This window comes from Plectropomus leopardus, chromosome 15, assembly GCF_008729295.1.
Source record: "Plectropomus leopardus isolate mb chromosome 15, YSFRI_Pleo_2.0, whole genome shotgun sequence".
Lineage (NCBI taxonomy): Eukaryota > Metazoa > Chordata > Actinopteri > Perciformes > Serranidae > Plectropomus > Plectropomus leopardus.
Window position 1 is genome coordinate 17,791,700 of NC_056477.1, and position 23,814 is coordinate 17,815,513.

Below are 23,814 nucleotides of genomic sequence, written 5' to 3' on the forward strand. Positions count from 1 at the left end.
TTTCTTATAAATGTATATTAAAATGATCATGGAGTGGATTTTGTGAGGATCTGTACCAAATCAAGATTTTTCCTAAGTCTATAGGATATGATTTATAGGCCAGGAACTCTCTGTAGCACCACAATTCTTCATTTAAAAAGGCATTTTGACACATATTTTGCCTGTTATTCAGATATTGGACTCGTCCATATTGGAATTTCTATAAAATTTGGATACATTTTCAGCTCTAGTCTGTGCTCCCCCATTAATCCATTGTTCATTCTGTAAATTAATTTATTAATAGATGTGCACTTTTGCACATGTTTGCACCATCTGGGTAGATGCTGAACTGTATTTTGTCGCACTGGTCCTGTGTGCAATGACAACAAAGTTTAATCTATTTAAAATTTGCAGAAAAACTAAATACATTTATTATGACATTTCTCTCAACTAGGCCTTCATCAGGCAAAGTCTTTTGCAAGTTTGACACTGTGTGGGAGTTTGTCTGCAAATTATGTCCCACTTGTTCCTCTCCTATATACCCATTAGGAATAAGATGTGCAAAATATTCTTTTTTGAGACCTGAAGACGTGATCATTCACCAATCATTTCAAAAGAAAATGGTAAGATACACATACAAAAAAATGACAAACACTAATTCTTCCACAAAATCTTGGTAATGAAAATACATACTTTGTCTTTCTTCTCCTGATAATTATCTGGTGATCCCTTAAAACTTACTTTGGGACCTTCTTGAAAGGACCTGACCCCCAGGTTGGGAACCACTGTTTTAGTGGAATGGTGTTTTAATAGAAGCTATCCTGTGGCTCTCATGTGGCCCGTCACCTTACCACTGGGTTTCATTTATACTGTCACCCACCTGTATGTATACACTATGTAGGCACATATTCAGTAATCTTTTTTGACAAAAATAACACTTCTCCACATCACCTTCAGCCATCCTGTTTTCTTAGACCTTCCAAATGTAACGGTGTGAATGCTGATCCGGTGGTTGAGTCGATCACTGACTATGGTTGCTACACCCGATCCAAGGTTGAATTTATGCAAAACTCTGCCACTTCGGAGTCCCAAAACGAGGAAGTCATCACCATCATTGCCTGGAAAACACATAAATAGTTTATCACAAGACAGTAGACATAGACTATATGGACAAAAGTATTGGGCCACCTACACATTACACTACAGGAGCTTTTATGACATCCCATTCTAAAGCCATAGGCATTAGTATAGAGTTGGTTTCCCCTTTGCAGCTATACAGCTTCCATTCTTCAGGAAAGTCATTCTGTACGATTTTGGATTTTGTCTGTGGGAACTTTTGCCCATTCATCCAGATTTTATATACCTGTGGCAATGGGACTGAATGAAACACCTGAATTCAATGATAAAGAGGTGTGGCCCAATACTTTTGTCCATATAGTGTATACAGTGTACATACATCCTCAAAAACTGCCTCAAACAGAAAAGTGTATTCTGCTTTTATTAAAAACACTCATTATTAACACTAAATGTTACATTAGCGTCTTCACGTGTCTATATGCGTTACATTAATTGACATCTTTGGATCTATATCTCTGTATATTATATACTCTTTTTATTCTTAATACTGTGAATTTTTGTACATTCCCTTGAATGTATTTTGTACATTTGTACCTAGCTTGTTTTAAACAGTTGCATTGTATATATTTTGAAGTCATATTTTTATTGTATTTTTTTCGACTCTATTTTTTTGTTTCTGCGTCTACGCACCTAAACGCCACAGCAAAGTCTTTGTATGAGAAATCCTACTCGGCAACAAATCACTTGGAAAAAATGACACATTTGTTTACCTAAGATGCATTTAAGTGTTGCTTTATATTTGCCTCTTTGCTTATCTAAATCCCTGTAACTTGATCACTGCCAAACAATAATTCAAAACGCCACTCCATTAAAGCAATTTCCATGCGAATTGTTTACATTTCATCTATATTGTGCCTTTGAATTTGTATGATTTCAAACAGTGCTGCTCTCTCTCCTGACAAGTGTTTCATTATTCATATTCTCATTGTTTTGTTTTGCCTCCACCTTGATGAATTGCACTCTCAAGAGAAAACAAGTGCAGGAGATCCAAAAGATCTTGCGTGCTCTTTTATTTTTTTCCATTCTTCCTCGTTTGTTGAAATATGCCAGTGACAATGACACGGCTGTTACCTGCTACCAAATCTGACCCCGCAGAAAGTTAGACCCTAATTTAAAGTGAAGGCTGCTGACAGCATCACATTGCACCTACACCTCAAAGTCTGTTTAACGCAATTAACACTGATACTTTTGAGATGCTCGGTTCACATGTTGGTTTCTAAAGCTTGCAATGCCAACATGCTCCCTTTGAAAGTCAAGAACAATAACAGTTTAGCTGAATATCAACTAATTACTGGACTGCAGGAAGACTCATTATTAATGTCTCAAAATCTGCCAAGAAAGAAAATCCTTAGGGAATCTTCTTGATTAGAGGATCTCAGAGGAGAGTGAAAATCTATTAGATAGCACATTACCATACACAGCGGGTGAAACCTCTCAAAACATGTCTTTTAAAAACCTTAATGAAGTTTGACAACTAAAATCCAACTGAGGAGACGTCTTAAAGTTGTTTTCATCTTTTTCATTTGACCAGAAGAACGATTTTAAATTGCAGTGCGGGTGTCTAGATTGAGCTCACCTTGTCCTTTATGCCCGGCGAACACCATCAGGTTGTCTTTCACAGCGGATGAATTATTGGCGAGTGTGAACTTGAGCTTGAACTCGTAGAAGAAACTCAGACTCGGGATGGAGGAGTAAGCCACGAAGGAGGTGTAACCAAACTCATCGGTTCCACTGAATCTGGCACGAGTTATATTGATGGCTGCAAAATAAACATTTGTGTTAAAATGCGACTTGTAATAGGGCTCTTTGTGCTTGTGTGGTAATCTGGCATGAGTTGAGGTCTGATTCATTGTCTCCCTCACAGGTTACCAAAAGATGGCACTATTGCTACACAGCATATACCAAGGGTTAGTGAAATATTTTCCTTTCTGAATGCTTTTAGATGATGACCTGTTTTCAAACACTATCACCTCTCCGGTCCTTTTCTATTTTCATTAGCCGCTGTTTAGGAAGGATTCTGGCAAGCATGCATCGCTTCATACCCAATGTTCACAAGGGTAGCACAATAATCCCAATGATATTCAATTACAGTCTCAAGTTTACTTATTCAGAATGCATGGTTGATTCAATAATGCTCTCTCTTGTATTCCATCTCAGCATACCCATCTACTTGATTTTACACAGGGGACATGATGTAAATTTCCCCACACTCATTCAAAATTACACGCTGCTGCTTCTTATTTTTTATTTCTTACACAGCAGTGAGGATTCAAACACAACACTGCTCGTCTTCAACACCTTGTATATTCTTCTGCAGCCCCAGGCGATGGCTAAGAGGGGTTCAGAGCCCCCCTCTGCGACTGCCCTCAGCTCTGTTTGGCTGCTAAATTATTAATAAAGCTGGAAATGCTTCTGTTATCATCTCCACTCGGGTAGAGCTGTATTTGCCTATTGTTTCACTGAGTGTCCTGAATGTTACAGCTGCAGCTTATATTTAAGCTGCAGTGTGTGTTTGAAGTGATCATACACGTGATGGCCCTTATGCTCTGTAATAACAACTGAGATCAGATCAGATGCAAACACGTCAGCAATTATTGCAAAATTAAGTGACCTTGAGTGTGCTTATGGTGGGCTATTTACTCTGTTCATGGGCAAATTACCCTTGAGCCCGCAGTAAAAATGAATACAGTGTCTGAAATGATCTAAATGGATATTTGCAAATATAAGATGACCATGAAATAGTAAAAATATATATGATTGCAAATGTGACCAAAATGTGACTATTCTGTCAGTCAGTGATTGTTTAATGTTGAACAACATTTCAGAAATTCTTATTAAAACTTATTTATTTCTAAACTTATTCTGAGCATATATTTGCATCTGTGTCATATTACTGATGTGTGAGCAGCAGACATGGTATGATGATCTGTACTAATTAAATCCAAGAAAACCTGCTTGAATGTGAGACTGTCAAAGAAATGTGAACTTATTAATCTTCACTTCTGATGCCACAGTTTTTCATATTGATAATGTTAAAGTCCCCCTACAGACAAGTTATAAAGTATGTAAAGATACTCTTCTATGATTTAATTTTTTGTTTAACATGGTTTCCCATATAAACAGTGAAAAAGAATAAAAGGGGCCAGAGGTTGATCTGCTCTTTCTCTCTCACTGATATATTCTGGTTGTGGCCTCCATCCTGCCCACCACCGCTAATAGCACTAGATTGACTGGTGAAAGAGCAGTGTGCATCAAGATGGTTAGTGTTAGAATCCGAGGAAACATTGGAGATGTAGATGTAAAGTCTATGAGGTAAGCGGGAACTTGCTGGTGGGGCGAGCAAGAGAAACACCACTGCACATATTCAGTGGGCCGCATACAGCAGAAGTGAACTTTTTCAGCATATGCACCAGACAAGCAACTTAATTGGAATGAATAGGCGCCGTGTTTGGTCTGCTGTCTAAATATTATTTCAAGTCTACTGTGTATGGGGGGACAGGGAGGTGCTGTGGATTGAGAGGTGGCATGATTGAAGGATAGGGAGGGCGTGTCTTAACTCTATTTTTGAGCCTTTTTTGCACATTGCAGGGAGCAGGCACTCAAGCCAAAAACAGGGAGGTTTAGTTACTCTTTAACTATGTTATTTGATAGCGGGCAGGATAACTGGCAGGGGCTGACACTGTGTTAATGGTTATGAAACATACAATATCATCTGCTACAATGAGGTTTTTTGTAAATAGTCCATAGAACCTCGAGAGTCCAGTTTACATCCAAAAATGACACACTCTACCATGTTAGTTTTATTTTATACTATAAAACTTTCACTATGCTAATGCAAACTCTCCTCTAGGGACTGACAAGTCCACTCTGTTTCTTTGTTGGTGTCGTGTCAAAGTTTGGTCCTCACATTGATATGTGTTTCTTGTATTGTACAGAGATTGGCTTTTGTATTTGTACCTTATCTAGCTTGTTCTTCTTGGGATACACTGAAATGTAAGATTTTAGGGAGGTGCACAAATTAAATCCCCTTCAGTAGAGAAATGTAAAAAATATCTCTTGAGTGACAAACTTTGCATATGTACCAGTCATTTTAGTCAAGGTTAGACATTTTAGGGACATAAACATAAGAAAAACCCCCTTTTTTTGCATGGACTTTAGGTTTCATTATATTGCAGGGGTGTGTTACCCTTTGTTTGTACAAGTACACAGGGGAGGACAGGGAGTTAAATCAACACCTCTCTGACATAATCGTCCCAAAAGCTGATTACAGATTTTTACAAAACTAACATTTTAATTGCATTTCATTCAATTTGGGTCCTGACTTTCCTGTAATTTCCAAAATAAAACACCCTGTTGACATTTATTCAGCAGTTACTGAAAGACTTTAAAGCACCTGCAGGTAGCTTTAATATCATACAGTAACTCTAAGCCAGTGAGGTTAACTTTACAATCAGTTACTTTTGAGCTAAACTGCATTTAATCAAAATCACAAAGGTCTATAATCACTCTTGTGATGTAGGAAGTGAAAGGATTGTACAAGTGAGTTATTGAGTGAATCTTTAGGTTACAGAATATACTATTAACAAAGAAGCTTATGGACTGCTGCTGTGAAATGCATCCACATAACGCCACTTTCCATCAAATAATATCGCAGCATTTCCACTTTTCTGTATATTTGTGTCATATGGTGCAAACCAACAGGAGTGGCAAAAGATAAACAAAATGACATGCAGCGCCAGATTGTGAAATGCATTCTGACAAAAACTGCATGTACATGGTGTGCATCTGCCACAGAGCAGGTGGGAAAACAACAACTCTCCTGAGTTAGAAATACTGTGTACGGTATACTATTTTATTCTTTTCAATCTGGGAACAGTGCAAGGTTAACAGAAACTTCACTAAATCAATACTAAACTGAAGTGCTGATGCAGAATATTGCTACACTATGTTTAAGGATGTTAGAACCATTACAAATGGTATAAAATGCATCTAAGAGAATACGATGAACTAAAAAAAGATTGCATTACATAACTGCATCTCTACACTTGGCTGTTGCTTGTCTGAGACAGTGTTACAAGCAGTGTTAGCATTATTTTTCTTGCAAAACTTTTTCTAGCTTTATACACTCAGCACTGTCACTTAACCCTTTAGAACCTGGACTGGCGTCAGTTTTATTGGGCTGCTTTCAGACACCTTTCACAAGCATCGAAACCTATGGAAACTGATAAAATTGGTTTGATTTCTTTTGACTTTCTTACTTTGACTTCAAAATTAGCTGTTGGAAGATGATTACATATTATCCAAAAAAAGGGAAAAATATCCAGAAAACTATATTTGTAATTCTTATAGATATTGTAATTCTTATATTTTCTTGTGTCTTTTTACTTTTCTTTTTTGGTGCTTGTTTTCAGGTGATTTTCTTGTAAACTGGAAAGAAATCAAGTCAATTTGCTCACATTTCAATGGGTCAATACAACTCTCTTTGGAAACATGTTTGAATTAAAAAGATTATCACACTCAAAGCTATTTTGAACAAACAGGATAAACAATGATTGGATCTAAGAAACAAGAAGTGGCAGTAGTGTACTGTTTTACAACAGTTAGCTCCGACCAAGCAATTTGATCGGTCGAGAGGCATTCTGTGAGTGCTGATATAGGAGTATAACATCGCTTGGACTGCTACCTTTTAACTCTGCATGTATCAGTCCGCTTTACGACCGTTCAAAATCCATTAATTAGTGTAAGACTGAAAGTGGGTTATGTTTTAATAGTGGGATATGTTTATAGTATGGTGTAAGCATAGGTTCAACTGCTAGTTGGTGCTGTTCACGTAGCGGGAGGAGAGAAAAAGAGGAGAAAGAGAGGAGTCGGGGGCGAACAAGAAAGGGCGGGGATTTTGAAGCGTTTCTTGAGCTGACTGTACATGCATTGGAGCTGCCATCTGCGGCCTCGTGCCTACGACCGAATCACAGCCGTGATGATATACGAGCACAACATCACTCCCTCTCATGTGATATTACTTAATTAACTGTATATTTCATGTTACGCTTTCTTCAGTGTATTTTTTTTGTCTCTATTAATTCTGAACATGAATCTTTAACAGGAGTTATAGCCAACCCGTATACAAAGGTAGACCAGTAGGAATTCTGAGTGAAGTCATTTTAAATATCCATTAAAGTTTCATGAGCGTGACTCTTTGGGCACTGTAGCATCAATAGCACTTTCTCGTCTTCCCTTTCCTGCTTGTTCATAGACCAACCTTATCTGTTAAAGTGCACATGGACACCAAGAACCGAAAATCTTCTATTTAGAGAAACATTTTGCCCTTTCATGTTTCTGCTGGAAAAACAACTTTATCTTTTTCTCAAATAGAGGGAAAAAAAGGACAACTAGCATGCCCTCACTGACAGTATTTTGCTAAGGGTACCCCATGAGGAAAAGGTGCTGCAAGTACAAAAGAAGCTCAGAGAGGCAGGGGACCTTTGGAGTGATCAGTTTTGACTCTGAACTTATCTGATGGTATCAGGATTAAAATTCAAATGTCCGTCATATACTTAGCTTGACACTGAAAGGTTAGATTACTCTGTTTGGGATGTGGGTACTGAGAGTCTGTCAGAGGCTGTAGCGTGGCTGAGTGACTTATATACCAAACACCCTGCTACCTCTACAGTCAATTTCGTTATGCCAAATCCTTTGCGTCTTACTTTGTTTCTTAGTTTGTCCCTTTCTTTGTGGTGTTTGCAATCTCACATTACAAAAAGCCCTTCCTCTAAAAGAATAAGAAAAACAAATAATAAACTGGGGAAATTATTAGTTAAGGAAAGCAAAATTATCTGCCAGTGGAATCCTCTCAAAGATAAAGAAAAAGAAAACAGATATCATAAAACTAGTGGGGCAAGACTAAAAATAATATATCTTAAAATGACTAGCAACACCTAAAAAAAGTTGATTTGTCTAGATACAAAGAGAAATTTGAGAATTTCTTTTTCAAACCTATGAATATCACCTGTTATAGGTTTTTTATTGGGGTCTCTTCTAGCCCACCTGGGCCTAATTTTTTAGACAGGCAGGAACAACCAGGTAGAATTCAGACACAGGTTTGCGGGGGTGTGCGGAGCCCGCTGTTTGGAGTGGATGGGCAAAGCAAAGCATCAGTGTGGGCCCCTATGGATGAGGAGACGATGCATAGGGTTTGAGTAACATCATGTTTGCCAGAGGCCACAGTGTAAACCAATGTTATCTGGGGCTGACAGGGGGTCTCGGTCACGCAACCAAGTGGTCTATCCCAGACGACCATGGGAGCCCTCCCAGCCATAGAGACAAACCCGGTCTCCAGTGGTGGGTCACTGTTGTCAATCGGTTATTGTAATGTATGATGTAATAGAATTATGCAACAGTTCAAATGACTCAAGCCTCATTCCCACTGCACAAAAACCCTGCTAACTCCTGCTAACATCTGGCTTTTTAATGCAATGAGAATGCGTACGATCGGCATTCACACCTGGGTAAAATGTACATACATTTTGTGTTCTTTATATTCTGTTTTTTTTTTCATTTTATATAGAGGCAGACTTAGGTGCTGCTGTGCGTTCACAGGCAGTGGGAATGCCTATATTTAGCAGGTTTACCTGTGCATGTGCTAATGTTGGTGGGAAAGGGGCATTTGTGTGTTTGCGAAACATGAAAATTGTACTGTCTTTGTTCTGTACGGTATTTTTTCAGTAGGAATGCATGATTGCTGTGTGTGTTTGTAAGACTGATGATATACCAGTGAATCCCAGTTGGTCATTATTTGCTCTTCATATGTGAATAGATGAAAGCCATAAGATGCTTGAAATAAGAAACAATGCTTAACATGCAGATATTTAAACAGTTATCTTAGTTTAGCATGTTAGCATGCTCACATTTCTTAATTAACATTTAACACAAATGGGAATGTCAGCTTGGCTAGTATTCATTAACCAAAGTATTGGACAAAAATACACATTTCTGACTATTAATGGAGCTAGAAGAAAAGTCAAGGGATCACTTAAGTCAGAGGGACTCATACTCTGGACAGGTTTGACTGGCTTTCTTGGCAATCTATCTGAAAGTTCTTCAGATATTTCAGTCTGGCCAAAGAGGTGTACCAACCTACTGATATTGCAATCCCTAGAGCCAGGATGCTAGCATGGCTAAAAATACAGAATGTTTTCAGCCAAATAGGCCTACAACAAGAGTTATCCAGTATGGTACAGTATAACATATTCTGTTAACCAGTTGTGTAAGCGGACCATAAAAAACTGCAATTTGTAGCTTTACATTTTTTTTGGCTCAGGTGGAGAGACTATATATACAACAAGTGTTCTTATGTTTCAATACAGTAATATAACACAGCACAGAGCCTGTTGCTGATATGTATTTTTGTTTCTGATAGCTGTGCAGTTGTGTGATAGAAATAGAAGGCTACTTTTACTGGTGCATATAAGGTGATGAAATGGAAAAAATGAAATGGAAAAAAAAGTGACCACAGACAGAACGGAGTAACAGCAAGCTAGCTTATTAACACTGCTGGAACAGTGAGAACACATCAATACCCTGCTGTGCAGCACAGGCCTGACATTTAAGAAAAGGTTCTTCAGAAAAGTTGCTCTAAGTCACACGACTCAACTTACAATTGTTGGGAAATAAGATCTGATGAACTAAAAAAAGCACCTTCTGGAATATTCCGCAAAGTGGCCATGAGTTTTGCCTTGATTCTGTGTCTGTATTGCTGGAGGAAGACGTTTCTGCCTTTTCAGCACAATTTAGTAATTAATCCCTTTACTTAACAAGAGGCTCCCATTTTACCAACTGCTCAGGGCTCTCATTCACCAACTGTTTGCAGACTAGCCTCTTAAAAGGCTGCTAAATCTACGCTACATTGATCAGTGTGGAGCCACACTTTGCAACACTTACGTTCATCACACAGTAGGCCTTGTCTTCCGTAGGGGCAGAGACACACAGCCTCCAGTGGCGACTTTGGGATGCATGTGGCTCCGTGACCGCAGGGGTTGCGCTCACAAGCATTGAACTGGCACAGCCGGCCTGTGTAGAGCGGGGGGCACTCACAGAACCAGTCCTCTGCGTCACTAAACATGTAGACATAAGGAGACATCATTAGGTCAGAGGTTAAAATAGACCGTGACATTGAAGCAACATATCCAGATGCTTTACAAGCTCACACAGTGGCCTGCAGAACACATGGGGAGATGATAAACCACCCTGTGATGCATGAGGGATTTGAAGAGAGTAAATGTGTCCAGCCTGATGGAATACTTGTGATATATGAGATCTACGAAACAAAAACGTTTGAATGAGCATGCAGATAGCGGCGGAGACAAATAAGTGTCCTGTTATGGATTTATTCATCTTAGCAGCAACTGCAGAGGCAGAAATTACTTCACATGTCTTTTGGTAAAAGGTAAACACACGCACACTGAAAAATAACAGCAGAAAGCAGATTGTTAGTAGTGTGTCAGAAAATGTATAACCTGAAATTGTACAAGATTTTCGATGTCTTTTTTCCTCGATTCATATGAGTGCACCTCCTGTCTTGGCAAGAACAGGAGGGTGATCTAGCATGCAAAGTCATATCCAGAGAGGGACTTTATAAAATGCACTAAGATGTGCACAACTTTGAAAGGTATAATATCAGATAGAGGAGGCATTGGTGGGGTTTCAAATCTATAAATTAATAATGTGTTTTGAGCAGCAGCACTGCAAGATGTATTTTGCTTCTTGAGAAACTGGCTTCTTGAAATGAAATATTTACATTCTGTCACTGGAGCTGAGCATTGTTAGATTTGACTGTATTGAAGTACAAAAGGATGTCGTATGATGCAGTAAAAAAAGTAAAAGTATTACGATTATTAACAGTCTGCTAATGTCAATTTCCAGACATCTTAAGGAACGATAAACAGCCACACACTGTCACTGCCAATGTGGCCGTTATTCTCAAAATAACAGTCACAGATGAGTATTGTCGTGCGCTGAACAGAACAGTGTTGTTATTTGTATAGTCTTTGACAACCTGCAAGAGGAGGGATCAAATATTTAATGGAGCACCTCCCGGTGCAGTCGCCATGTTGCAGTGCTTTGAATGCTGCTAATTTGTCCCCTGCATTGTCGGTTAGTGTTTGTGTTAAATGTTGGTGACACATAAATTGCATGGGTTTCCTTCCAGATGTTTCAGTTTCCTCCCACAGTCAGGAAACATGCAGGTTTAGTAAACTGCTGCTAGGTGTGAATGTAAGTGTGAATAATTTTGTCCGTCTGCTGAGAGACTGCAACTTATCCATAGCTCCAATAATCCACCCTACACAGGATGAGATATTTTAGAAAAAAGATAGAAAGACGGATCCACTGATCTTTTCATGTCACTAGACATACTATGTGGTAGAAAGATGCAAATACTCTTGAAACTGCTGCTAAATGACCAGAGATAACAGAGAAAAGCGACTGTGGCATTTGCTTTGGCTCAAGAGGTAGAAAACTACCTCTACCAGAATGCTCTGCACCACAACAGACCAATAATGCTCCAACTGGTGGGTGATGTAATGCAAACTGTCTAAACACAAGGGCAGCAGGCTGGTAACAAACAATCTCGAATTACAGTTAAACATTAAATGTGAACAGTTAAACATGTGTCTGAAAACATTCCAAGCCAGGCACAGTGAAGGAAAATTATTTTGAGTTAAAATTTTTTTTTTTATCATTTATGTTTTTTATTACAACATAAACATGTAACCTAAATCAACTGATTTATGGGTATATTTGACTTTTTAACCCAAGCCCCCCAAGCCCTCCCAACCCCCCAATTTATATATTATATCTGATTTATACAGCACTGCTTAGATTTAGCATTTGATCAGATTTCAGTCCAAGTTTGAGAATAAAAGAGAGATGAGTAAGTCTGTCTCTTGATCTGTTTCCATACTCTCTGTGTTTGCAGTATTGGCGTGAGTGGCGGTGATCCAAAAATGCGGAAATACAGCCTGTAATTCAACACAGCCCCAGTTTTCTTTTTTTTTCAAACATTGTGTTTCTCACATAAATTGGGGTAGTAACAGGGGGTCGTATTAACAAGAGCAAAACTTTGCTTAGTACTTCCCAAACTTATACATATATTTTCACTTTTACACTTCCACATAAATAGTCTCATGCACTAACGCACCACTCATATGAAAGAGTGTTTAAAATAGTAATGTCTGAGAGAAGGTGCAGGTGTGTTTGGGAAGCACTGAGCATAAAACTAGATAAATGAGACTCATAGTGCGAAAGTTGTGCGAGAGTTTGTAAACGGATGTTTTGTTGTAGTTCTGCTTTCGTTAAACCTCGTCCCGTATGACTTCAATTTTCATCAAGAATTTTTCACAGTTTTATGGATTCTTCTGTCAGCATGGAAGCATGCAAGAAAAACAATGTTTTCTTCACAAATTCAATGTAACCCAAGGTGAGTAATTGATGCACAAATGATCATTTTGTGGGTGATGTATTCCTTTAAGTACAGAAAGGCCGATGTGACTGGTTGCAAAATGGGCTCATAATAAAAAGAATCGCATATAACAATGCTGTATGTAAATATGTAAATATTGAGTAAACAACAATTCTCCTCTGATGTGTTGAAAGCAGTATCCAATTAAAAGTACGGAAAAGAATCAGTTAGCCACAAAGTTTTGCCTGACATATGTTTGTCTTTGCAAGAGATACAAATATTTGTGTCTTCACAGAATGATTTTAATCCTCAAACAAATAAATAAAAAAAACAACACACATCTAAAACATGGAAAGATAAACCATTTAAGATGAATTGTTATATAGGCATAAAAGCAGGCAATGGATATTTCTGGCACTAAAAAGGTAAAGTGGAGTGAGAGGGGGCTGAGAAGCATAGTTGAAAACACTTGAGTTTTAATTGGCCTAATCAAAAAAAATGCCATGTGTGGGGTGACGACGGGTTATTTTAATTTGGCTGAAGCAATCACTTTGATTATGTAATTGTTGTAATGTTTTTAGACTAATTTGAATATGCTAATCGTGAATGCATGAAGTTGGTGCTAGCCTTAACTCATGCCATTCAAATACTCCACGGCTACCATCGCTAGATGAACTACGACATTTTTTTTCTAATGAGTACCAGATGAAATTATAAATAATTGACCGGTTAGCTTTTGATTTCCCTGTCAGCTCAAGCAATAAGCTGCATGGCCACATGCATTACTCAAATTTCATCCCTTGAAAGTTATTTACAGAGCCCTTCTTTTCAAATGCTTGTTGGTATGCAAACACACTTCTACAGTACAGCCCTGATGAGGCTCTGCTGCCATGGCAGTCTTCAGTTCTCGGGATAAAAGCATTTAGCCCACTTCATCCTTTGTTAAAATAAAAAGGACCACTGGGTTTAGTGGATATTATTTATAGAGAAGAACTGCTTTGGTACTGAAACGCCATTTGCTTTCCAGTATTATAAACAGCCAATTGGACACAGTTATGCTAGAGACACTGTGATTCTTGGTGGGTGGGAGGGAGAAATCATTTGAAAGACGACTGGTTCCTGACTCAATTATTTGTCATCTGAATTTCAATATGAGCAGAGGGATGAAGTGGAATTTACTCATGGCATTCACCTGACGCACTCAGGCTCCTGTTTTAGCAGACGGCTGTTCGATATTTCCCTGACCTCTCCCAGGCAACCTTGCAAACATTTCCTTGGCGGTGAAGAAGGGTGATGTCTGTTAAGTCTCCATCACAGGGTCTTTTGAAACACAGTGCCATAGAAAAGTATACTTTAGATGGTACTTGAAATGAAAATCCTTATAGAAAAGACACATGAGGAGTGAGGGAACTTTTCTCAGGAGATCAAATAATATTACTAAGGTCCAACTTAGAACATACTGCAGTCTGCAGAAAGCTGTGCTTTTCTGTAGCTCTTTTAAAGTATATTCACATGTTTACACAATTCAAATGTGCCAGTGTATTTATTCAAATTTTTTTTTAACATTTCAAATCTCCTGAAAGGGGAAAAAAACCCCACAGAACACTTCTTTGATTAACTGCATTGCCTCCATGTCTCAGAAATAATGTTGTACTACAATAATTTAATATCTCCTTCTCACTTATGCAGGTTAAAGGAATACTTTACCAAATTTCAACCAGCTTTGTATCATAACACTATGAATAAAATGTGTAAATGACTGAATCCAGCAGTTTGGGCTCTCATGCTGTTGCAAGTGGATCGAGAGAGAGACCCTTCCCTCTCTCGCATACTCACACCAAACTCAGATAAACACTAAAACTAGGCAGTGCATATCAAATATAAACCAACTTTAACTTGCTGTTCTGCAACTTTTCACCTAAACGTTTTTTTGCACCAGGCTGTAAACACATTTATTTCTCTGAAAAGTTGGGCATTTTAACATGAGGGCCTATGGGAATATGTTACGTTTTGGAACCAGCCATTCAATGATCTGCAGTTTTTGCCACTTTTGCATTGGCTTCATTTTTCAGCCTCAGGTAAAACTACGCAGCTCTGATCAAATATGAACAAAGATTAGGTTACTGCGTTGCATATTTCTTGCCTCAAATGTTTTCATAAACATGTTTTACCTACCTACCTACGTACCTTTTAACTGTAATTTGAGACTGTTTGTTACCAGCCAGTTGCCATATTGTTTCCTGTGCCAAAACAGACCAGCTCACATTACGTCACCCAGCAGCTGGAATGGTTATTGGTTCAGTGTGGCGCAATGCATTTTGGTAGCTGTACGTTTTCTGCCTCTTGAACAAAAGTAAATGTCATAACCCCTTTTGTCTTGTCTTCTCTGGTCATGCAGCATCAATTTCAAAAATATTTTGGTTTCCTTTCTTCTCTATAGACAGCCCAGCTTTATGAAAAGACCATCCATCCAGCAGTACTATACTTCTTTAAGACGGATTAATTGATACAACATGATACAATGTATCTGCTTTGTACTTGAATCAAAATCGCCCATCAATTTAACCAAGGAGAGACTTTCTGAAATATTTTCTCCCTGAACACAAAACCTGTCCACAACTCAGACTGCATGCTGTGATGTAGTGCTATCACTGGTCTCTCTCTCTCTCACTAACACACCAGCGAGCTGTCATCAGGCCAAATGTTCCACCTACCTCTACGAACAGACGCAGCATTTGCAAAGAAATAAAATAAGGCAACATGTTGAGCTGTGTTGTTGTTGGAACCAAAAGTAAAACTGTGTTTAAAAGGTGGAAGGAGGCAAAAAAAAAACCAACTCAAACTATCACTGTCACGACGACAGGTTGAGAGACAAAAATAAGTCTGAAAGGAAAGAAAATACAGCTATTAAGTGAAACGTGGTGTGCACACTGAAGGCTGGCTTGTGCTGAATGAAGAAAATAATGAATAAAATAACGTTTTGCTTTTGTCTAGACTGCTGTGGAGATGACGAACACCTCACTGTAGAGAACAGGGTCCTTTAACTGGAGATCACAATATTTTCCACAAAAAAACACCTGCAGATGATGATAGCTTCAAGAACGTGTGCCTGCACACACACATGCATGCACGCACTGTCACACACACACGCACACAATCACGCCTGCATGCACACACACACTTATCACAGAATAATTAGATAGCTGTACTGGTTAGTTACTGGAATCATATAATTACCATTGCACATTTTTTTTATAATAATTACAAGGTTTGGGTTTAAACAAGGTCACAAAATATAATCTTCTGTTTACAAATGAATTTTTAAACATTATTAAAAACCCAAACTTATTATTACTAATACAGTGTTACATTCTGCAGTCTCCCATTCACAAATTAGGTTTAAATAAATATTCCCAGATGCTGTTCTGAAGGCCTTACTCAGTCAAATCTCATGAAGCTGGTCACCAAGGTGTAACACTGTCGAGTTCTGCTCCAATAACTGTGATTCACACTCTTGTTTTAAGCATTATACATGGAGATAAACTATACAATAAAAGGGAGACGCCCCAAGTGAAAACAAAGGCTTTTCATCATCTGGTCAATTTTGAGATTTGGGACTAATTTGCTTACATGTCGTCTTTCAGACTGGTGGAGAGCACACGTCCAAAATACACTTTTAGCTGCTTGTTTTGTTTTAGATTCAGATTGTGCTTTGCAAATGTATGCAAAAAGTCAATGCTTACTTAGATAATGTTTCATTTGCATATTCAAACATAACACCTCAGGAAACTTGAAATACAAAAAATAACTGTCTTAATATAAGTGATGGGGGAAGTTTCATGGTAGTATCCGTTTGTTAAAAGTTGTTCCCTGTTCACCTGTAGTGTCTTATATTTTGGTAAAAAAATGTATGTAATTTAACAATGCATAACCTTTACAACCATTCTTTTTAAATTCAATTTTTTTTTCATACTCTATACAAAAAACCCTCAACTTTAAAAGCACTTAAATACACCAAACCTTCCAATTAGATTCATGTCTGTATTTTTACAGAGGGGCTTGTTCATATATTATTCATGATTTATATAACATTTTAATCCTAAAAAAGGTGCCAAACATTGACATTTTTATGGCTCTTGACAGTATTTTCTAATTCATATGATTTAAGTGTTAAAAACAGATATCCGCAATTCCCTCTGTGAAAATCATTGACTCTACAAAGTGAACAAAATGAAACAAGAATTTTGAACCTACTTTATCAAATGTTCAGATTTCAGTCCTCGAGATGTATGCAAATGAGCACATATTTAAATACATAGTTTCTCATATGCAAAATTAAAATAAAATTCAGAGAACTTGTAATTTCAAAAAATAACTGTCTTCATAAGTAATGAGTTAAGTTTCACAGTGATATCTCTCAGTCAATTCTACCCTATCCAGCTGTGGTGTCTCCCTTTAGGTATGGCTCATCGTTGCACTTGGTCCCCTAACAAATGCTCCATTTACTTCTGGTTGAGTCACATTTGCTAAGAACCACATTGCTGAGCTGTTTTAGCAAAATTACTGAAGCATTTTTAATAGTAAATCTACAACTTAGCCAGGAACCAATTGGCTTGGGGCTAAGTGCTGCAGGCGGGGTAGAAAAGTCTGAAAGTACTGACTGATGTATAGCTTTTGGTCTTCTCACGAAATTTGTTGACAGGAAAAAAAAAAGAATAACACCAGCCTTTCCTTGCATACAGAAAATCATCTAAATTATTCTACCATTATTTCTACACAGTACTGTCTGTTTGAGACAGTGCAGCATGTTCATGAACCAAGTTGAACTTTCTTCAGTCGTCAGAATAACATAATTGAAAAACTGGCATTTGTTAGCCTATTCTCATTCTGTTGTACTGTATTTAGTTGTACTTTACGGTCAAAGGTCTGGTCTGATTTAAAATAAATAACTGGCCTTCCAAAGAAAAATTCCAAGCATTTTGTGTTCCTGTATATTTTCATACTGAGTTATGAGACACTTCTCTCCAAATCATTGTAATACTTAAATACTCATTATCAGCCACTTCTAAGTATGTCAAGGTCACACAGAAACTCATTTTTAAACAAGAAAACATCTATGTATAAAAATAACCAATTTGGCCACCAAAAAAAAAAAATTACCCCCCCCCCCCACAAAAAAAACCCACCATCGCACAGTTGTTTTGAATGCACTCGTCCTCCAAAATTCAAAGACTCAGATGCAATAAACTCTGTAATGAGCAAGTTTTCTCTGGAAAAATTCTTCAGGGAATGCAGTCGCACACCAGTTGATGGCTATGTTTGTTTCTCGTGGTGAATTAAAATAATTGTTTCTTGGACCTTGAGTTATTTTATAGATACTTTGAGACAAGTATAGCTGGAACTCTGATTAAGATAAAATTGGTTTCTCTTTCTTTGTGAAGAACACTTGCCGGCTGTGAAATGGAGCACCGGGAGAATTCGCTGTTAAGTGGAGGTTCGTGTACCGCCAAAGCTCGACCATAACAGCGGGCAAGGCACCGTCTCTACCGCAGCCAATTAGCAGGAAGTTACACTGTCTACATGAATTCTGCTGTGTGTGTATGTGTGTGTGTGTGTGTGTGTGTGTGTGTGTGTGTGTGAGCATACGCCCATCCTCTACTTCTGCTCTAGATAATGAGAGGTTACATTCTGATGAAAACTTTAAAGCAGCAATATTTTTACATTAACAATGAATGTGTGAGTGAGAGGTGTCACAAACCCACGGAGAATTATTACACACTATAATACTCATTACACTTCATGCAGAGAAGTCAATAATCACTGGTAAGAGATTATTGGTAAGAGATAAAAGATGTTTACAGGTACGTCTTGTTTTTTTATTTTATCTCACTGATCGATAATCAGACAATTGCATTGTAGCCTTGTGAATTGCAATCGTGGGGTTCCTAGGGTAGGGCTAGAACAATATCAGAGCCTTGAGACTTCCAGCCATAATTTCAGCATTATTCAGCTAATTGTTTGGTTTAAAGGCCCACAAATTTGAGCTTTTGGGTCACTCTCACTGCTCTCATCAACTATACACTACCTTTAAACACCAGACAAAATTAATGACTAGTTAGTGAATCTATTTGCAGCTAAAATAGGCTAAAATAGGAGTTGGTAGAGACCAAAATAGAGCTAAAAGACTCAATATTGGACTTATGTAATCAGGTGGCCAGACATGACTCAAAATGAATGCTAATATATACAAAAAGGGCATGTTTGCTGATTTTGTATAGCTCTTTCATCTATCTCATTAAAAACGTGAATATAATTCATTGCAAGCAAGACAATGACATGATGCATTTCATAACTAACTGTCTGACTGTATGAATACAGGTGTTTGTCACAGAGCGCCTGTTACAGCATGAATGTGCGTCTCCTGAAAACGATTTCCACTTTAACATTTCCATCTGCTGTATTTGCAGTCAGTCTAATGACATGCTCTCTGCAACCTGCAGCTGAGGTTTATAAATGACACAGATATCCGACATTACAGAGCTGACACTGAAGAACAAGAAGGCTATAGTCCTTAGGCGCTGATTGCCCAGCTTTTCACATTGAAGTCACTTAAATGCCTAATATGTATGTATCACCCGCCAACCACAAGCCATTATCCTCTCAGGTTTAATATTGATATTTCCACATGCCTAAGTGAACAGAAAACCACATGAAAAGGGGACAGCGCCAATATCACCCCAACTGAACCCACAATCAAAATCCTTTTTCATCCTATTATATTGTGGCAGTGCAATCCAGGGCAACTAACAGAATGAAGAGAGCTCGGTGCACTCCTGATGACCCCTGCATGCTGCGCAGTTCAAGAGGATACTGCATTAACACGTATTCATCACACAGATAATTGCAAGGTGCACTCTTTTGCACATGACAAGCCAATGTGACCACAATGCCACCGGCTCTTAATTGGTATTCTTAGAGCCATTCATATTCCAATATTCACGGTGCCCCTTTTCATTTCCTGTTTAATAAAAGCAACTGTTAATTGACAGTGTCATAACACAATGAAGAAGACATTTAGAGCAGCTATTTTCTGGATTACCTCAGGTGAAAGAGCATCATATGTAGTTAATGCATACTTAAAAAGACAGGCAAAATTGCTGGTAAGTGGGGTGTGATGGCAGTCTGATGAGCTGTACTGGATGAAGACAAAGGGAGAGCGGATCCTCACATACTTGGCCTCGCACAATGGACTAAGTTTGGCCCAAAAAATGCCTCTACTGAGTGATCAAAAAAACGTAGATTTATGGAAAGAAATGGGAAGGAACAGGACACGACTAAAAAATCCTTTTACTCCTCTTTGAGCCGACCATCCATACATCAAAACATAAAAATCAAAGTAATGAGACACCAGAAGTAATTTAGGGTACATATTCATACGCCAATCTGTTTTTTAGAAGTGAATGGAACTAAACAATTTCACATTAAATGTAGAAAAATAATTATATATTATGATACTGTGATATGAACAGTACATTTAACAGATAGCACCATACAGTTCAAGATTTTTTTGGCTACTAAAGGGCCAAAAAGCAGAAAAAATAGCTGTTACTATCTTTCAAGTGGGTGTGGAGAATGTGTCAGTTGCTTGTAGCAACCACCTAACAAATCCAAGTCCAATGTTCAGCAGCATTCAAATACAAGTAGTCATGTGATCCATTGTTAAAGGAGCTCTGTAGGACATGTGTAAAGCTCCTGCTACGCTGTCTGTCTGTTATTCCATCTCGCAGCTCTTTTTAAAAGGTACAATTGCGAAATGTGGGGATAGAGTTGCAGCATGATGAGCGGCACAATGTTTACGTGGATTTCGTTCTGTGTGAAAAAGCAAAGCCGGCACAATAAAGGGTCTTTGTTAAGGCCCTGTTGAGGGATCTCTGTGAAAAAAGGGTTTATGATTCAGAGTCTGGGTCAGGATTGTCTGAACACGGCTCTCACCATGGAGGACAGTGCAAACAATGCTAACAATGGCAACAGTGCTAATAGTAAGCGGAGGGCGGGTGTTCCATCCCAACCAATGGTGGCTGTCCTGCACCATAGGTTGATTTCTCTGAAGTTTTTCTTCATTCACATAAGTAACTGCTGTCGCACATTTTGGCAAGATGCTTCCTTATCTGTATTGAATTTAAAGCATTTGATGCAATTAACAATCAATTTATATTGATTTTCTGCTGAGTCCCAGTCCAATACTTCACAGCGCACAGTTAACCGAGGAGTAAACCTCCACTGAGATTAGTCCAGTATGGATAAGATAAGCTTGTCAAGTGAACAGCTCTGCATTAAAAAATGATTGGTGCTGGGAAGACAAGCTGTTGCCAACACTGTCATTTCACTAGCTGGCTGACTGGGTTAGTGTGTACTCACAGCTCCCATTGCACAGCCACTACTCCATTCATGTTTTTAGAGATTGGGGAAAACAATTTAAACTGGAATATATATTCCTACAACAGAAACACTGACAGTGCTGCCTCGCACCGAGTCACATGGGCGTGAGGAAACAGCAGGTCTAATGTTGAGATGTAATGACTCTGTCACTCATACTGCATTTTTTTCATGACCTTTGTTGTTTATACCATAAGCGTATCCAGTAAACACCACTTTCTATTGTTTGCCACATGCGTAACAACTCAGCTGCAGCTCACCTCATTTCTGGGGTAATTTCTTGCATGTTAAGCATTATTTTACAGGACAAAGATGCATTCAGAAAACTGTATTTCTATTATTTTTAATGGGTTTCAAGTTCAAAGGAGGTTAAGTAATTTTTCATTAGTGTTAAAGGTGACCTCATACCTGACACAAGTTCCACCATTACGGCAGGGAAGGTGCTGGCAGACAGGCGGGTCACAATTCTTGATGTTTCTCCCTCTCACCGCCTCTCCCACCAGGTAAATCTCCTTTGAGTTGACCTGAAGTTCCCTGATACAGCCAATGAATCTCCTCGCTCCCTTAGTACTCCCGACATGCATCTCCCAGTGGGACGAAACATCTCCAAGAAATATGGGTCCAAAGGCTCCCTGAGAAAAAAAAAGCCAGTGATCAGCGATAACGTTTAGTAAATCACACTCGGTCATACAAAATATGACTCCCTTCATGTGCGAGCTGTGCAGCTAAAAACAGGCTCTCAGTATCAGCGTGTGTGAATACATTAACATTATTATTACATTAACAGGACCTTACCATATCTCAGCATCAACAAGAGAGATTAACACTATCAGCTGGTTTTACTCTCCAGGTTAATGCAGGTTTAGTAAGACCTGGACAAGGAACTGAAGTTATCATTTCTCTTTTCAAACATCATATGATAACACACATCCTGATACAACGTGCTGCAAGCTTTCTTTGATGTGCAAGTTAATTGAGTTGAATTAATGTAGATAAATTCTGTGAACTTGGGGCTTATCATACCATAACAGTCAATTTAACCAGTAACAAAGCAAAGCTGCACAAAAAAAAAGCAGCATGAGACCATCTCACATTACCACTAAATTACATATATTTCATTCACAATTGTGACCTTCAGATGTTCAAATGAATATTGAATACTACTTTCTATTTAGAAGGTTTACATAATATTTTCATACTCATGTCATGCATAATAATTAATTTATGAAAGACAAATCAACAGTTATTATGGCTTCCCTACACATTCTTGCAAATTATGTACGTGATCACAGTTGAGTATCTGAGTTATATTGTTGAATAATGGCCAGAAAGTGTTTATTATGATATCACAGTGAAGATGATCTTTGACTTTTTGTGTATTTAATCACGTCATTTTATCATTTTAGACATTTGTATTAAATTTTGTCATGACGTGCGGATGAACTCTTGAGTTATGGCTTAAAACATGTTTTGTGAAGTCACTGTGACCTTTAACCTTTAACCACCAAAATCTAATCAGTTCAGTCTTGAGTCCAAGTGAACGTATGAGCCAAAATTAAAGACATGCCTTTAAGATGTTCTTGAGAAATCAAACAACACAATGCCTGTGGCTGCGGCTATCTCCAGTGCACAGACAAAAAAATAAAGATCTTTTCCTGTTCATATGCCTCATTTCATTCCAAGATAAAATTTAAAGCTACTTCAGCTTTTAGCATGGTCATGCCCAAAATAATATGGACAGAAAGTCCCGTTGACATGTCAAACATTTTCCACTCCTATAGCAGAAATAATAAAATAATACAAAAACATGTTCCCATTTATTTTGACATCTGCCAACATCTTTGAAAGATGAATACTGACTGTACTCGCTATCCTTGTTTAAGCTTCTTGACATGGATTTTTATCACATCTGGTCATGGCAGATATGAGTACTGGTTTTCATATCAAGGGTCAGTGCATTTAATATCTTACTTTAACAATACAGGTCTCTCATGTCATGTATTTAAAAGGTTCGGTATATAACAGACATGATTGTTTTGTCATGAAAGGCTATAATGTCTAAATAATAAACCTTCCTTATGTGGATCTGAAAGGCTCAGATCTCCACATGCTTTGTTTTGGTAAAATGTGTACATTTTCAAAGTTGTGCTGGTGATATCCATCTTTGTACAGACTACAACATATGATAACAATCCGTCATTAAGACCACAGTAAAGATACATTTGTAAAAGTCTGTTGAATTACACTAAAACTTGACATTTTCGATTTCATTTCAGCCATTATGAAATCTGAGTGGCTGTATCAGAATTTGTTAGACCTTGACGTTCCTAAAATATTCATCATGACACCATGCTGGAGCTTGACTAAAGGTGTTGAACAGCTGCAGTGGAGGTGTTCAGTGAAGGGACAGTGAGGTGTCAGACCACATAATCATTAGGGATGCTGAATTAATGCACGCTTTAAACGGTATAAGTGTCGCACATTTGAAAGCCTATAAAAGACACTGATGACAAGGGTTCACAGGAACGTGCATGTAATGTCACTGCAAAGTAAAGAGCCTTAAAACTATCTTTAACAAAGCCGAAGATTCAAATAAAATACACAGCTGTGGATGGATACTTTTACAATGATTTTATGTGATCCAACGGGCTATGAGCCACTGGAGCTGCATGATGACGATGGGCTGATATGGAATGATTTTATGGCGCCTTCAAGTGTGTTTACCATGTTTATGAGAGGAGTCCATTTGAAAGACCCACTGATGTAATATTCATGACTTTATGAGTGGATTCTCAGCACTGAGTTCA

General features: G+C 38.2%; 1 protein-coding gene across 1 annotated transcript in view; it reads right to left on the reverse strand.

Annotated features, from left to right (window-relative positions):
- eys (eyes shut homolog) overlaps positions 1-23,814 on the reverse strand; it is a 194,179-nt gene that overhangs the window by 12,302 nt on the left and 158,063 nt on the right. The window contains exons 42-45 of the mRNA XM_042502421.1: positions 21,416-21,639; positions 10,054-10,226; positions 2,693-2,875; positions 931-1,097 (exon numbers count right to left, since the gene is read on the reverse strand). Coding sequence (XP_042358355.1) covers positions 931-1,097; positions 2,693-2,875; positions 10,054-10,226; positions 21,416-21,639 — 747 coding nt within the window. The remainder of the gene's footprint in view (positions 1-930; positions 1,098-2,692; positions 2,876-10,053; positions 10,227-21,415; positions 21,640-23,814) is intronic.